Raw genomic sequence first — 16,877 nt, 5'->3', positions numbered from 1 at the left:
CAGCCACCCGGAGGAAACCCACGTGGACACGGAGAACCACACAACACTCCTCACAGACAGTCACCCGGAGGAAACCCACGCAGACACAGGGAGAACACACAACACTCCTCACAGACAGTCACCCGGAGGAAACCCACGTGGACACAGGGAGAACACACTGAAAACATAGTCAGTCATTTGACAGTCAGTCGGGGGTTGGGACTAGAGAGTATGTTCATTCTCTGGTGTTTTTGTTCCCTATGGTTTATTGATGTTGACGTAGCCATGTTGCTAGCTAACTGCACCTAAACAGACCATTTGTGTCTCTAATCTTTCAAACATGTTTCTTTAGCACAACAATGTAATGTCCACCGTAGGCAGCGTCTATTGTGACCGTGTTTTAATGTGGGGTTCTGTCCAACAGTGCAGTCCCTCTCTAAAGCTGCTCAGCGTAAATCAACACGTACAAGTAACTGCTCTCTCGTGGCCTGTGGGGACTCAGCAGAGATGACGACGCTCGGATAAAGACACAATCTGCCACATAGTTCAATTTAGGTCAGATTGAGAGCACTCAAGCATCCACTCAGAACTCCCACCAACAGCAAACAATCACTGCAGCTCAAGCGGATGGAATTCCATCACACACACACACACACACACACACACACACCCTCTCTCTCTCTCTCTCTCTCACTCACACACACACACACATGTCAATTTCTTTTAAATTGAAGAGTATTAATAGGGACTCTACTCTTCTGAGATGGCTTTAAACTAAATGTACGAACACTGCTGTGAGGCTTTGATGGCTTTCAGTCCCATAAACATCAGTGAGGTCAAGTGCTGATGTTGAGAGATTAACACCACTCCAACTCATTCCGAACGTATCGGCTGGAGCTCCATCGCTCCCAAATCACACCGTTCTACTGCTCCACGCTGGTTTCTAAGTGAAAGGAATTCAGCACATCCTCTAAACATTGCGTTTCCCAGACCTTACTCCTGTTACGGTGAAAGTGCAATCTCTGTAGACGATGTGCTCTCTTCCTTTTACTCAGAACAATCAACAAACCATGACATTGACCCTTCTCCATTTCAGAGATGAATTCTGAGCTGCTGGTGTGTTCTGACATGTGCCAAGAGCTGGAGACAGATCCAGATTTCCAGATCCAGACGTATGTGCTCGTGTGTTATAAACTGGGTCAGTGTGCGAGGAGATGAGAGCCACTTATACAAGCCCTACACACAACCCAGGAGCTCCCTCTCAATGTGTGGGTGTCGTGAGACCTGTGGACATCTGCTCAAACGATACGCAACGTCGGGCGCTTGTCCCCTTTTTGGAGGAGGTTTTACACCAGACCAGGGGCATGTCTGTAAAAGACCAGGGGCCAAGGTCTTTTACAGACAAACAACTGAATGTCAAATCTAATTACAATTCAACACAGGACTGGACGAGTTATAAATAAAAACTAAATAAAATTCTCTGCTCATAACTAAGATTAAAAATTAAAATAAAGTGTTATATAACTTGTCTCGTAGTGGAGCTTGACTCTGCAGATGTTCCTCACCGCTGGGAGCGTAACCTGTAAGCTGATTGGTCCTTCTCTGTTGAAGGGTGGGCTAATAAGACTGAAGGGCGGGACTTGACTTGAACTCAGACCCTCGTTGAGTGTTCTAATTGGCTACTCAGATCTGATTGGCTGAGCATGGTCTTGTGCGACATGGGATTGGTCTGGGAGTGTTTCCTTGGCTACTAACGTCTCGTTTCACACCTAAGACTCTGCGGACTCTGCGTCCACACCGTGCCAGAGGATTCTGTAACAGGAGGCCGACTCCGATCGCTCTGGGAACAGATCAGAAGAGTAAAGATTGATTTATGGACTCTCCACACTACAGGATCACCCTAAAATCAAGAGATTATCAAGAGGCTAGTCATAATCCAGTACCACTCTGTTTAAAATTAAATAGCTCTGAACAGTTTCAGTTATAGGCCCAGGTCCGGATAGGACCACGTCTAGGCCCGGACCCACGTCATGACCTGCCCATTACTGACCCCTGCACTAGACACTGGAACACTGCTTAGAGGATCTCACTGCATCCACTCAGGTGCTGGAGCTGGACGATAAGTTCTGGATCACAAGACCCACTCCAACTGGTACTGGATGGAGCACCATCACTCCAGAGAGCACAGCTGCACGGCCCCATAATCCCACACTGGGGGCTGTGACTCTAAAGCAGCCCCTGCTGAGACTTAGCGTCCCCTCCCAACCCCAAACGGATGCCTTAGAAATTCACAATTGTCCCTAATTTTCACACTCACTCGGAAGTAGCACATTCTCTCGCTTTCATCCACATCCTCAAACTCTCATTCCCTCTGCGTCCTTCCTCGGGCCGTCAGAGCCTTGAAGGAGACGCTGACAGGAGACTCAGATTGATGAGCTCGAGGTCAGGGTGTGAGCCCCCGGTCGACATACGGCGGAAGTGCGCTGACGAGGCTTCGACCCGAGCGCACAAAAACGAGGCCGGGGCATCGGACGCGTCCCATTCTGACGTCAGGACGTCACTCACGTTCGTGCTCCTCAGACACAGCGAGAGGAAGCGGTCGTGTCATGGGTCAGTCGCTAAATAACGGGCGATTTGGTTTATTGAAGCAGTGAGACAATGGGTGGATTGTGGACGAGGAGATGGGGACACATCGTTTTGAGAGACGAGGTAAACAGAGCTGCACTTGAGTGAGGGGAGGAGGTATGGGCTGGTTTCACATGGAGCTTTTACAGCTCAAATCCTTCAGGTTGTGGGGAGTTTAAATCCAATTTTGACTTGCTGCTAGACCTTTTTACCAAATGAAACCCCCACCATTTGCACCAGTTTTGATGAGAACCAGCACAGAGTCTGCTTTAACCAGAGTCAGGACAGATTCATGGTTTATCCACTGTTTACAGCAGTGTCGAATGTTGGATCATGGTTATGCATTTACGCAAAAGCCATGTTACACCTGAACCAGTGTTTACACTTTACGTTGCCCTGTGGAATGTGCTGCTATTGTATGATGCACCATGAGCCTGAAAAACCACAAGATTTCCCAATGTTATATACGTCCCTGTTGGTAGGGATGCCTCACACCACACTTGAGTGGGTTTTCACATATATCCTCTTGGCACGACTTTGTAGAGGCCGAAAGAATCAGGTTAAAATGTCCGTAGTGAATATAATTCCGGATGATCACAGGCGTACACTGCACATGTTTTCAGGTTTGATTTGGTCAGCGTTTCTCAACTTGAAATCGATCAGGTTTAACTTCATACATCTTTCATGAGCGAGGCTGTGAGGCTCACACTCAGCCAGACAAACACAGAGCTCCACAATGGGGAAATGTGTGATGTTAAAACAGTCAAGAGGCCAGCACTGAGAGCATATTTTCTGGTTAAGAGCTTTTTAAACCTAAAAAGCTAAATTAATGGCCACACTGATAAAGGTGTTAAAATAAAAAAACGAATAAATAAGAAGGTTGCACAAATGAAGGCCACGTTCCTAAATCCACTGAAATGTGATGAACCACGAACCAGGAGAGAGAGAGAGAGACACACAAGAAAGAGAGAGAGAGACAGAGAGAGAAAGAGAGAGAGACAGAGAGAGAAAGAGAGACAGACACAGAGAGAGAGACAAGAAAGAGAGTGAGAGAGAGAGACAAGAAAGAGAGTGAGAGAGAGAGACAAGAAAGAGTGAGAGAGACACAGAGAGAGAGACACAGAGACAAGAAAGAGAGTGAGAGAGAGAGACAAGAAAGAGTGAGAGAAAGAGAGAGAGACAGAGAAAGAGAGAGAGACACAGAGAGAGACACACACAAGAAAGAGAGAGAGACAGAGAGAGAGAGAAGAGTGAGAGAGAGAGAAAGAGAAAGACAGAGAAAGAGAAACACACAAGAAAGAGAGAGAGAGACAGAGAGAAAAAGACGAGACAAAGAAAAAGATGAGACAGATAGATAGATAGAGACAGAGAGAGAGAGAAAGACGAGACAGACAGACCGAGAAAAAGACGAGACAGACAGACCGAGAAAAAGACGAGACAGAGAAAGAGAGAGAGAGACAAAGAGAGAAAGAGAGAGAGAAGAGACAGACAGATAGAGAGAAAGAGAGACACACACACACACACTGGTGAGTGCCAAGGGACTGAAATATATCATTTCCCCAGATTAAATCTCACCCAGTCAGTCAACACCACTTCCCTGTCTCTGTATTTTTACGACCAAATTCATCACTGCCAATCTCTTATTTGAAGGCGTTTTGGCACAGAGCGAAGAATCAGACGTCCAACATCCACATGCCCTCTGAGAACTTCTGCCCGGACTGTAAAAACAAACAGGAACTTCCACACGCTCGATCAGGTCCCATTTCCTTCTCAGGAGTCGACTGATCAGAATTTTAGCCTCTACCAAGCAGCGCCACCTGCAAAACACAGACCTAGCCTCACTGCAGTCGCTCTTCAGCACATTCACCAGCACCAGCCGCTAACATTAAAGAGGAGAGTCACTGAAATTAGAAAATCAAACATTTCGGAAACATCTTTCGGACAATTCAGTGTTTGAGATGATTTTGGGGTTTTTTTGGTGTGAAACATTTGATTGTAGAGAGTCTTACAGACGGTTTGCTGAGATGCTGGATGGAACCAGACGTCCCCATATTTGCAGCACATTTATTAAACTCAGCAGTGACCCTAAACACATCTGAGATTTTAATGCACAACAGTTTTCTGTGAAAACTACAGCAACATGTCTGTAATGAAAGGGTTTAAAAATAAAGGTTTTTTACTGTGGGGCATTTGACTGTTTATTTAAATGAATTAAATGCAGACATTTTTGAATGGAATTCCCCTTTAAGAGGAAATCCCACATAAACCGTGTTGCCCTACTTTTCCATAAAAGTGAAAAAAAAAGTTGCCAAAAACTGCCTTTTATCCCCAAAACACACCAAAGCCAGACTCGCTCCTTTGCAGAAAGAGCTTTGGAGCGGTGAATAATCAGCTGAAGGCTGAGAACGGAGAACAGGATTACAGGGATTTTACGCTGAAACAGAAACAGAAAAGAGCGGCTCCTCCGAGCACCGTAATCTCAGATCTGGATTTAAACGTGTAGCGCTAGCAGCGGAGTCCAAACACAAAAGGCTGCTGTCGACAAGGCCTCGGCTCGAAAAAGCTCTCAGACACAGCTGCCCCAACAGGGCCCCAGACTTCTCAGAAACACTGCAGTGTCCTAAAATAAGAGAGCGCTCAGACACTCGCTCCTCCAGCTCAGGAGCTCTTCTGTAATGCGCTGCCGCTGTGCTGTGGTCCACATCGAGTCTGGAGCTTTAGCTTATTATTTCAGACCAAACTGATCCAGAGAGACAAGGGCAGAGTGGGACACGCTTCAGTTCCTGTGCTGAGAAAAGCTGGACGTTCTGGCCACAGTGCAGGCGCACACACACACACAGGATTTTAAGCTGAAATGCATTGATTATTTAAATTACTTTTTACTTGAAAACAACATGAACTTTTTATTCTACCCTTTCTTCAGGAAGTGAACACAGTTCTGGGTCTTAATCTGACATTAGTCAATATACCACAAGGATCAAACCACACAGCAGTGTTTTCCCACTGTCTAAACAGCCCTGTTCACAACACCTGCTTTCAGCAACTGTTACGTTTTCCACATAATATGTCCCTTATAAGCAAATGTCTTTGTGCTCTGAAGGTGCTTCACTGTTGAACCTAATCTAACTGAGTAACTAAGGCCCCACTGTGTTTAAATCCATTCTCAAGACCTCCTTCATCACGTCAAGAACCAGAAGACGACCCTAAATCAACAAATGAGGAGCTACACGTCTCTGCAGCTTCACTGTCTCTGAGCCAAGTGCCTGCAACTTCACCAAACGCGTCCAAACGAGCGTAAAGCCCACATCTCGCTTCGGACCTGAAACAGGCCACAGCAGTGTCCACGCTTCCACTGTGAGAACAACTATAATCAGACGCTGCTGATGTCCCCAGAACAGTTCAATGGCCCCAGAAAATGCAACTGACTCAGGACTAAATTGTGTAGTCTCCTGAAAGAAAGCTAAAAAAAAAAAAACACAAACAAAAGGAACCTGTATTAAAGACTCAGGTTGGACACAACCTACTAACCCACACACAGTGAAACAAGCCGCCTCAGTCACAGCGCTGGACCGTCAAACAACTCTAAAGCTAAAACAGCCCAAACAAGAGTTTCTGCACCTCACCCGACACTGCTGCTTGCTCGGGGTGAGCGGCGTGCAGCTCGTTGTCATTTAAAGGAACAGGCACTGAAACCGGCCGCTGTGAGGTTTAATCCTTGTGGTGTTTCGAACAAAGCGGGTCACAGATGCTTCATTAAAAGAAGAAGAATGTCCGGTATAAATACGTTTCTTTCTCTTTTCCTGAAGATGTATTTAATGCAGAACGTAATTCATTTTTAGAGCATTGTCCTTCAGTCAAGTTCCTACCCTCCTCCAAAGGTTAGTGCCGTTTCTGCAGTGCTGAGGCCAGAGCAGCTCAAAGTTGTAATTGTAAGGTGAAAATACTATCTAGTGTTGCTTTAATGATGGTGCTGTAGGGAGAGAGGGGGAGATGCTAGTGTATTAGCTCTGTCAGGTGAAGTAGAGTGTGAGTGGTGGAGGAGTAGACTCAAGAAAAGCATGAATCTTAAGTAGCTCCGAGTAGAGGCAGGCTTTGTTCACGGCCCAATCCCCAGGCCTAGCCAGCGAACTCTCTCGCTCTCTCCCCCTCTCCTCTCACTCTGTCCCTCTCTCCTTCTCCTCCACTTCCCTTTGGCAGGACATTTATCATTCTTCCACACCAACAATCGCACGACAACACAGGCCAGCACGGGCAACACAATGGACGACTAAATCAGGGCCTCCGTTGGCTGCTGGAAACGGTTGCTAGGAGACTTTTGAAGCCTTGTGCGGCTCGTCAAAACTCGTCGCTTACTTTGGAGACGAAGACACAGCTCTAGTTCTGTCACGCTGATGAAACAGGGTGAAAGTTCAGCGGCTGTTAAATAAATAAAAGTTCAGCGGCTGTTAAGTTGCCTTAATGTTTTCAATATTTCTAGATTTTAAAAGGGGATTGATTATGTAAAAATTACTTTTTCAATGAGAATGCATTAGTTATCATGAGTTAATTACACACACAAATAAAACCACCCTGCCCAAGTCTAAAAGCACGGGACAAAACAAGTTGCTCTGATTTTGCGTACACAGAAGACACTTCAGATTTGTTCTGCCTCCTCATCTGACTCTCTCCCGTGACCGCGCTGGACCTGCGTTTACACAAGAACTGAGAAGAAAGAAAAAGCAAAAATGACTAAAAGCAAGTGTTTCTGGTCCTCGCTCTGCGCTGCCGGGCGTCTCGCCTTTGGAATAAACAGAGGCTTGTTCTGAACAGGGCTGTTTAGACAGGGGGAGGACACACTGCTGTGGGGTTTGATCCTTGTGGTATTTTGCCCAAAGCATTACATTAGGATCATTAGTAATCTAGTAAAAGGGGACATACGTTATTATACTCCATTTTCCACAGGTATCTGTGTCGCCAAATGCTCATCCAACATTTCTCTAAAATGAATGGTTTTAACCAGAACCTTTTAAACTTCTTTGAAGCAGGATTCACACGAGACACATTGACTGATGACGTCTGGATCACAAACACCAATCAAGCTCATTATGAACTGGATTTAATGGTGTTCTGTCACTCAAGAGATTTCAGTTGCACTGCAGCACAGTGCAGCGCTGGGGTTGGGGGATGGGGCTTTACACCCCTCCAGCTCACACTCGGCACTGAGCACGGGGACAGCTCAGACGAAGCTACTCCAGAGCATGTCTTTCTGTTGTAAATGCTTTACTAAGGAGATCATACAAACTGTGTGTGTTTTTGGACTTAAATCGGATGTCAGTAAAGAGACTGTTCTAGAGCAAGTTTAATCAATATGTTTGAAAATATTCATGTAGTGTCCACAAACATTTGTCCATATAGTTGCTCTGTTATAGCTAGGCTTGTCACTATATCCACTATATATTTGTGGTTGATATACTGTCACAGAATTATCATAAATTATATTATTGTCATTTTAAGACCATTTTATCCCACTTAAGTAATATTATTATAATAATAGGACTGAAAGGTCTTGGGTTCGATTCCCACGAATGTCAGGAAAACTGGGGGCAGTGGGAGTGAAGGAACAGCACTGGCCTCCTTCTCAATCCACAGCTGAGAGGCCCTTGAGCAAAACACCGAACCCACAACTGCCCCCCACTGCTCTAGGTGTGTGTTCACAGCCCCTAGTGCACTAGCGTGAGAGTGTGTGTGTTCACAGCCCCTAGTGCACTAGCGTGAGAGTGTGTGTGTTCACAGCCCCTAGTGCACTAGCGTGAGAGTGTGTGTGTTCACAGCCCCTAGTGCACTAGCGTGAGTGTGTGTTCACAGCCCCTAGTGCACTAGCGTGAGAGTGTGTGTGTTCACAGCCCCTAGTGCACTAGAGTGTGAGAGTGTGTGTGTTCACAGCCCCTAGTGCACTAGAGTGTGAGTGTGTGTGTCCAGGGTGTATTCACGCCTTGCGCCCAATGATTCCAGGTAGGCTCTGGACCCACCACGACCCTGAACTGGATAAGGGTTACAGATAATGAATGAATGAATGAATTAATAATATGTAATTAAAGGTTACGGGCCTAGTTATATCATTACGTAATAAAGATTAAACAACAAGAAAGCAGCCCCTTGCAGTGGTTGCTGGGATACCTCTGACGAAGCGGTCGGATCCCAAGAATCTCTCTGTTTACCAACAAGACAAGGGTATGTCCACTTTCAGAGCTGAGTAAACACCGTGGGAGAAGTGCAAGTTATTGTTAAAAGTTATGGAAGCTTTTGAAAATGTACATCTCCTTAAGAGGAATACAAATCCTGAAAGATTTTACAAACCTAATAACACAGAACACATACTGAATGTATGGCCTGGTTGCTAGGATACCTTTGACAGCTCATCAAGGATCCCATTGCTTCCTTACAACATTCGTTTCTGAGAAAGATGAAGACATGGGCCAACCAGTGTTTCCCAACTCAGGTCCTGGAGGCCCTCCACATTTGAGGTTTCTGCTTTAATACACACATTTAAGTGATGATTACCAGGATCAGATGTGTTTGGGGCACATAAAAACATTCAAATGTGCAGAGTCACAGGCAGCGCTTGAGTTTAGAGAGTCTAGTCTTCTCCACAGATACTTTAGAGTGCCCCTGTAGTGAATATCCAGGGTTTCGGCTTGTTAGCATGAGTGTGTGGTGCTGTTTATAAGGTAAAAGATACACCATGCATGAAATAAGCAGTCAAATGCATGGCTGAGCATTTCTGCTTTGATACTAAAGAGTGCCAAAGAGGCTTTGAGAACCACAGATTCAGACAGCCATGGTTTCATAGATCATAAACCGAATCTTGTTAAAGCTGCAGGGCAAGTGGTGAAGGGGCCAAGTTAAAGAAACCATCTTCATTTTGCTAAATTTGCACCTAAATGTATATGCATCAGTGTAGCTCTTCTCCACAAACAGCAGCTGATCATTTTAAGCTTCAAGCCACTTGCTGCTAGTGTTGCACGGTGAACAGATACTAGAAAAGCGTCTCAATACTTTGTCATTAATAACAGTACAATACCTCCAGTACTTTAAGAAGGCGCGTTTTAAAATATTAAACGGTATTTCCAACGGGTGCCACTGGGGGCAGTGAGCGCTCGCAGCGTTTTCCTCCTCTCAATCCTTTAACGATTTGGCTACTAGAGAGTTATTTAAAAAAAATAAATAAATAAATAAAAGACTAGCGCCGGTGACTTTAACCTTAGCTACTTTTTATAGAAGAGAATCGCCGGTAGCACGACTCGTTAGAACACCTGGACTGACCCTGAGCGGGAGGGATAGCTCCTGAACTTTTTCTGAACTCCTTTCTGAACTCCTGAACTGAGATCACAATTGATTGAGGCGTTCCATCTTATTCAAATTGTAAACAATTCTCACGAACGTAAGACACAGGACCGAAGGCGCGATTGGACCCAGAAATGGTGAAACGTCACGTCTGGTGTCACACAAGCGAATACCAAAGAATTTGGCGACCGTCCTCAGCTTGTAAAGAAAGTATATTACTTTTCCTGATGTTTTAGCTTTTTGCCATGGTGTCATTTCAGTATCGGTATCGAGATATTGAGGCAGGTATCACATCGAACGTCATAATTTTGGTATTGTGACAACACTACTTGCTGCTGCCACCCATGCATCTTTGTACTGAAGCCCCATCGGCTGAAAGTAATTAAAACAGAATTCGGTTCGTCTTTGTTTCAGCTGCAGCCAAAGTCTGGAGTTAAACTTAAAGATTTGATTAAGAAGTCCCTAACTGAGTTATTAAAAACTCTATTACAGACATTTTAAATGTTATCGCAACTGTTGTGAGATTGATTTTCACTGATGCCATTTCAGTTTTTGTTAATGTTTTAGCCCCTAAGATACGCAGGGAGCTGGGGTAATGTCATTTAATAACGAACGTCAGTAATATTTATGTTGAATTCGCACCTGAAAAAAAAAAACTCTTAGTGTAAATATCAGAGATGTGAGCATCTACTCAATTCACACACTGCCATCACACAGTGTGGATCAGACACAGCAGTGCTACTGGAGTTTTGACAGTCACCATTGTTCCACTCAATGGCAGCAAGTTAACGAATCAGATTTCTAACATGTATCTAGTCCTCTAATGCATACAAAACTTACCAACAGCAGCTTGAAGTTGGTGTAATGCTTTAGCTCGTCTTGTGGATTTGAGTGTAGTGCATTATTGAGGACCTGAAGTATTTGAACTACTCGTCTGATACACCCTTTCTAGCTCCTCCATTCCTGAGATGAGTATGACACCGGACATGACGGAATAGTCCCCCACATTTCTATTCTCGCTGGATTAATATAACCTGGGGTTATTCACTGCTCATTTTACAGCAGGTAAAAGACTCTGGAATGCTTCCTGAAATGGGATACTGCGGTAATAATTACTTTACCCCAGGTCCACAGGAAAGACTAATCCGAACTGCGGTTTAGTGCTTTGTTTTGTATTTGTTCTCCGTCCCTTTCTTGTCGCTCACTTTCTTTGATGCTTTGTATAGGTCTTGTGTTGCTGTGATTTTCAAGAGGCTTTGCCTTGTACCAGCCTCTCACTGCAAATAAGAACCTGTTCCTAATGATCCAACTGTAAATTAAAATAAAGGCAACCTTGTGCAAAAAGACCTTTAACAGTAAAAATGTCTCACTATGCAGCAGCTAATCCAAACGCTCCAGTGAAGGGTATTCATATATATATCGAATACTGTAAACATGTGCCTCGCTCCCTCCCTGTGGCTGCACCCCTCAGCTGACGAACAGCGATTTGCTCTCCTCAGTGTCCTACATTCCCCTCATTGTCTTTGTGAAGCGCTGCAGCTCCCAGAGTGATGGAGGGAAGGAAAAAAAGAAAAAAAGGAGGAAAACAAGCTTCAGCTCTCATCCAAGCAGCTCTGCTAAGCCAGAGAACAAGAGAAAAAGCCAGCCAGCTTCAGAGAAAACACACTGGGGGCACAGTTCCTGCTCAAACTGTCCTCAGACCAGTTCTGGACCAGAGGTGGAGAGATTTGAATAGCTGACGACTTAAAAATAAATAAATAAAAGAAGTCCAGTTTCTAACGGAGATCAGCAAACACAGCTCATCCGGAGCAGCATGCAAATCAGCCTTCATGCAAATGCCTCGCACCGCACTGGGCCCTAACAGAAGCAGCCTTTATAATCTGCGCTGAGGACTGCAGAGAACTTTCCTGTGACTGTAATATCTGCCCGAGCTCAGGGAGGACGTAATTGCAGGCCTGCGAGCCATGATGCCATGCGCTGAGGTCATGCACCAAAACACAGGGGAGATTCTTTACTGGGGAAACAGCAAACGACTACTTACTTGTACGTCATGGCGTCGAGAGGCGAATATTGATTCATTAAAATAAATCCCACTGGGTTTTCCACGTCCTAGACAGCTGAGGAGGGGCAGGAGGCTTCACACAGATCTGAGGAGGGAAGACAGTGTGTTTAGAAGTGGAGCCAACAGGGATAAAGCAGACAGAGCTTCTTTACAGCAAATAAAACACAACCAGTGAGGCACAAATCTATAAACACATTCACAAAGATTTCTGATACATTTCTCCTTGTGACACCAATAAATCACCAATAAGGCACACACCAATTAGTAAAGGTCACTTTGCAATCCAACAAAAGACACACGGTAGAAAAATTCCCATCATAACGCACCTTTATTCCGACTACATCCCTTATCCTACAACAAACAAGCAGACGGAAGAGACGCTCAGAAGCAAACCCCACGGCTAAGGCACAGCCACACAGCCCAAGCCTGACCTACTCACTCTGTTAGCCAAACCATGGTGAGACGGGGAGGGGACCGGCTTCATGGGGGACTGGGTTGTCATGGCGACCGCGGAGGCCGGGAGAATAAATCGGGAAGGTTGAGGAATGCTGCCAGAATGAAGCGAGGAACATTTACATCTAGGGCATGTGACAAATTGAAAGAATATTTTGGGCTTTTTGTAAAGGCTGGTGACATATTGAATTTAGCTCGGGCTGTATGACTGACATCACGACTGGCGGGGGCTGTGGAGAGGGGCTTGCGTTCATAATGAAGTGTAGCATCACTTAACCCCTTACAATCCCAGGCTTGGTACATCCCAGGGTTTTTAAATCAATAACTACAGGGACCGAAATGTAAAGTGAGTGTACATTTTTACCTCGAAATTCAATTGAGAAATTAACCTTTAAAATGTACCCAAGACATTCAGAGTGGTTAGACGTGGGAAAGTTGATAAGAACCAAGGGTCAACACCCAGTACATGCAGTGTTCCATTTATTATACGCAAGCACCAGCAAACTTACACACGATTCTTTTGAACCAAGATTTGTATCCTCTGACAGAACCTGAGCATTTAAAGGAGACATGAAAAAAATCACATTCATCTGACTACACGGAGCCAACCAACACGCACACCGCGAAACAAGGCCACCTAGACATTATTCCATGCGCCGTCTTAGTCTAAAAACATTGGATGAAACGAGTCGTTCTGATTCTGCTTCATTTTGACGTCATGTGCTGAGACTTTGGAATTGCCCCGCCCCCTCATTTGAATCTGTCCAATCACAGCGCTGGACCCGTGTTTGTGTAAGAGCAGACACAAAGAAATAAAAGAGAAAATGAGAACAGAGCGAAAACGGCTTAAAACCTTCTGCTCCTCGCTCCTCACTGCTGTGCGCTCGGGGGCGGGGTGAACAGCGAGCGGCTCATTATCATTTAAAGGAACAGGTGCTGAAAGCGGGCGTTCTGAACAGGGCTTTTTACACAGGGGGAGAACACTGCTGTGGGGCTCGTGGGATTTTGACCAATGCAGGTCACAGAACTGAACCAGTTCACTTGACAAATGGGGAGAATTTTAATTCCCTTTAAGGAATATCACACTGTTTAGCTTCACTGCACATTCGACAGTTACTTTCTCTTTAGGATCTATGTAGGATTTAGCCCCACAACTGCTGTACCACTCTGACTAAAAGCTGTCCAGCACAGCTGCACTATTAAGAGATTCTGCAGGCAGCGATAAAAGCCTGCTGCTTTATATCCTGCTCTCATCCATCCTATAGCCACATGTGTCCCAGTGCATCAGCAGAGCCTGGCTTAAGCTCCCGCGCTTATCTCCGCATTACAGATTAAAATAGCAACGTGTTATTAGCTTAATAGATTACACAGCACGTCAACACACCGGCCAATGAGTTCATAACAGAGTCAGACTGGCTTCACCAAAGCAGGGAATAACAGAAACATAAACCATTTATCATTTCGTCTTCCTTATAATCACCACATGCATCACAGGACAAATGCTCCCGAGGTCCAGATGTGGCCTGAGCTGAGGTTGTGTGGTCATCACTCAGCGTCCAGCTGCTCTCGCGTGTTGTTCAGCTTTAGCCTCCCGATCTAATCCAGGCAGTAACTGGATTTATGGGCTGCTGATCATATTAACCCTGACAAAGATATGCAGGACATGCAGAGGGCTTCCTGCTGAGCCAGCACACTCTCATTACCACTGTAGTGCACTTCATACACCACCTTCCTTCATGCACCTGATAACGACGGAATCCTCGATTCACAGTGGGGTCTGGAAACTTCTGGACATAGATAATGTAGACTCAAATGGCACAGTTCACCGCTCTGCCGGCTGTTGACGGATCTCCTAGGAGGGTGAACAGGGGAGTGCTGAGAGTGTGATTGGGGACACAGTCTCCTCTACCGCAGACCTTTGGTTTGACAGGAGTTCTCTGGGGAGGAACCCCGTCATCTGACAGCTGCTTTCTGAATGCAACTCATTAGAGGTCAAAATATCCACTCCACCTAGTGCTACCGAACACACACACATACACACACACACAATAATACTTTTATCACTGTACAGCACTGAGCTCCCAGAGTGTAAGACAGAATACAGTAAATATAGCCATTAAGAGGAATTATAAACAGCACTTGTTCACTGAATAGGCACAATGTGTGAATCTGGAGCCTACCAACCCACACACTGTGAAACAAGACCCCAGTCAGGTTTCTGTGTGCTGCCCAAGTCTGAAAACACTGGATAAAATGAGCCGTTCTGATTCTGCTCCGCTTCTGACGTCAAGTGCAGAGACTTTAGGATGGCCCCGCCCCTTCGTCTGAGTCTGTCCAATCACAGCGCTGGATCCGCGTTTATGAGAGAGTGCAAATATGAGGTTAAACTCAGCAAAACTGACACATCGAGCGCGGAGCTATAAGAGCACTGAGTATAAATGGAGAAGAAAGAGAACAGAGTGAAAACGGCTAAAAACCAGAGCTTCTGCTCCTCGCTCCTCACTGCTGTGCGCTCGGGGTGAACAGCGAGCGGCTCGTTATCATTTAAAGGAACAGGCGCTGAAAGCGGGCGTTCTGAACAGGGGCTGTTTACACAGGGGGAGAACACTGCTGTGGGGTTGATCCCTGTGGTGTTTTGACCAAAGCAGGTCACAGACTTTTCAGTAAAGGGGTGTTTATGATGGTGGAAAAATGCAGTTCTCACTGGTTTGTTCACATTCGAAAGCTCCACATGTTTGAGTGGAAAAAAACAACTAGACGTGGTTGAAGCGTAAATTCACCGTTTGAATTACCACAGAAACTCGTGTAACTCGAGTTGTGGAGTTATGTAGCACTTGCGGTAATGCAGTTAGCGGTCTCTCTAATTTGGGTTGTGCTTTTTTTTTTAAAGTTTGGAATCCGTTGTCTAAAAAACTCCAGATGCCTTTGCTCTGCCAGGAGCCGAGAGAGAAAGTCTAGCATACCGGACCGAGACAGATTGATATATCATTTACCGTGACATATTTCTGATTAGATTAGAAAATTAAACAGAACACTTTCCAAAAACAGATTTTTAAGAAATATTAGAAGAATTAGATTAAGAAATATTTTAAATGTTAGAACTCTACCAAGAAGCACTTACTGATGAAAGGATACACGCAAAAGGACGAACGTGTATAAATCAAACAAGAAGCTGCTGGTGTTTCTCAGAAAAATTTGGCAGATCACCCAGAGAAACCAGACCTTAACATTGCCCCATGTGTCAGAAGTTAGTTGGATATTCTTCCTCTCACAATCCAGCTCCTTTTCTAAGGCTTTAACCTTTAGACCAATGAAAACTAATCCCTGCAACCTTCCAATACAAAATAAACGTGGGTCTAATGAAAAGAGTGAAAGCTGGAATAAAGGCTAACGCTTGCACAATATTGTGTGCGCTTTCAAAGGAAACGTTTCCTAGTCGTCTAACAGCACTTTAAATATAAAACACCATCCGTAAGCTGTGCTAAGTGTCCATTCTCTCTCTGATCTGATCCCACACTGCTCAGGTTTCAGCAGGTTCCTAATGAACCAGCTGTGGGGCGTGGCCAAGTATCGGTATGATGTCATCACTGAACATGTAAGCGATTCCTGAGTGTGAGAAGAAAAAGGTAAAATATTTGGGGACACGGCTGCAGATTTTAATTCTATCCAGAATATGGCCGTTTAAATGGGACGTGTGTTTACAAAAAAAAAAAAAAAAACACCATTAAAGTTTCAGTGTGAAGTTTAATGTGAACATGTGCATGTTCACATTAACATGGGAATCTGACGCCCACCAACCCACACACTGTGAAACAAGACCCCCGCCCCCCCCAGCCAGTTTTCTGTGCGCTTTCCAAGTCAGAAAACACAAGCTAAAACGAGACATTCTTATGCTGCTCCATTTCTGACGTCAAGAGCAGAGACTTAAGAATCACCCCGCCCCCTCTTCTGAGTCTGTCCAATCACAGCGCTGGACCCTTGAGCAAACACGGGCTGAAATTGTGAAAAACCGAGCAGAAACAAGTAGAAAAAAGAGCTAAAAAACACTTCTTTCCTCTCAGTGTGAACTGTGTGCGGCTCATTCTCATTTAAAGAAACAGGCCCTAAAAACGGCTGTTCAGACAGTGGGAAAAGACTGCCGTGGTGTTTGACCCTTGTGGTGTTTTGACCAAAGTAGATAGCATGTTACTGATATTTCTGTAACACAATATTTCCCCCACAACTGTGTTCCCTTGGAAAAAAGGGACAGGAAACACTGAACTCACAGCTAGAGATGAGCTTCTGTGGGGGATTTGAAATGTAAAGGCATGTAAATAAAACGTAAACTCTTGTGGGAAGTGTAAGGCAAGACGACCTTAAACAACGGCCCACTTCAAGGCAGATGGCGATAGCATCATAATGCCACAGTGTTTGTGATTGTACCATATTGTGCAGG

The 16,877-nt window shown here is 45.0% G+C and overlaps 1 protein-coding gene across 6 annotated transcripts in view; it reads right to left on the bottom strand.

Annotated features, from left to right (window-relative positions):
- sema4d (sema domain, immunoglobulin domain (Ig), transmembrane domain (TM) and short cytoplasmic domain, (semaphorin) 4D) overlaps positions 1-16,877 on the bottom strand; it is an 87,302-nt gene that overhangs the window by 47,829 nt on the left and 22,596 nt on the right. For 5 of the 6 annotated variants that reach the window (XM_066645690.1, XM_066645687.1, XM_066645689.1 and 2 more), the window contains exon 2: positions 11,969-12,074. Coding sequence is in view for 3 of the 6 variants with exons in the window: in XM_066645687.1 (XP_066501784.1) it covers positions 11,969-12,006 (38 nt within the window). In the remaining 3 variants the exon portion in view is untranslated. Of the gene's footprint in view, positions 1-11,968; positions 12,075-15,563; positions 15,595-16,877 lie in introns of those variants that run through there. The other variant, XM_066645693.1, reaches the window with a different exon arrangement.

Source organism: Hoplias malabaricus, chromosome 15, assembly GCF_029633855.1.
Source record: "Hoplias malabaricus isolate fHopMal1 chromosome 15, fHopMal1.hap1, whole genome shotgun sequence".
In the NCBI taxonomy this organism is placed as follows: Eukaryota; Metazoa; Chordata; class Actinopteri; order Characiformes; family Erythrinidae; genus Hoplias; species Hoplias malabaricus.
This window is presented reverse-complemented; position numbering and strand designations above follow the sequence as displayed.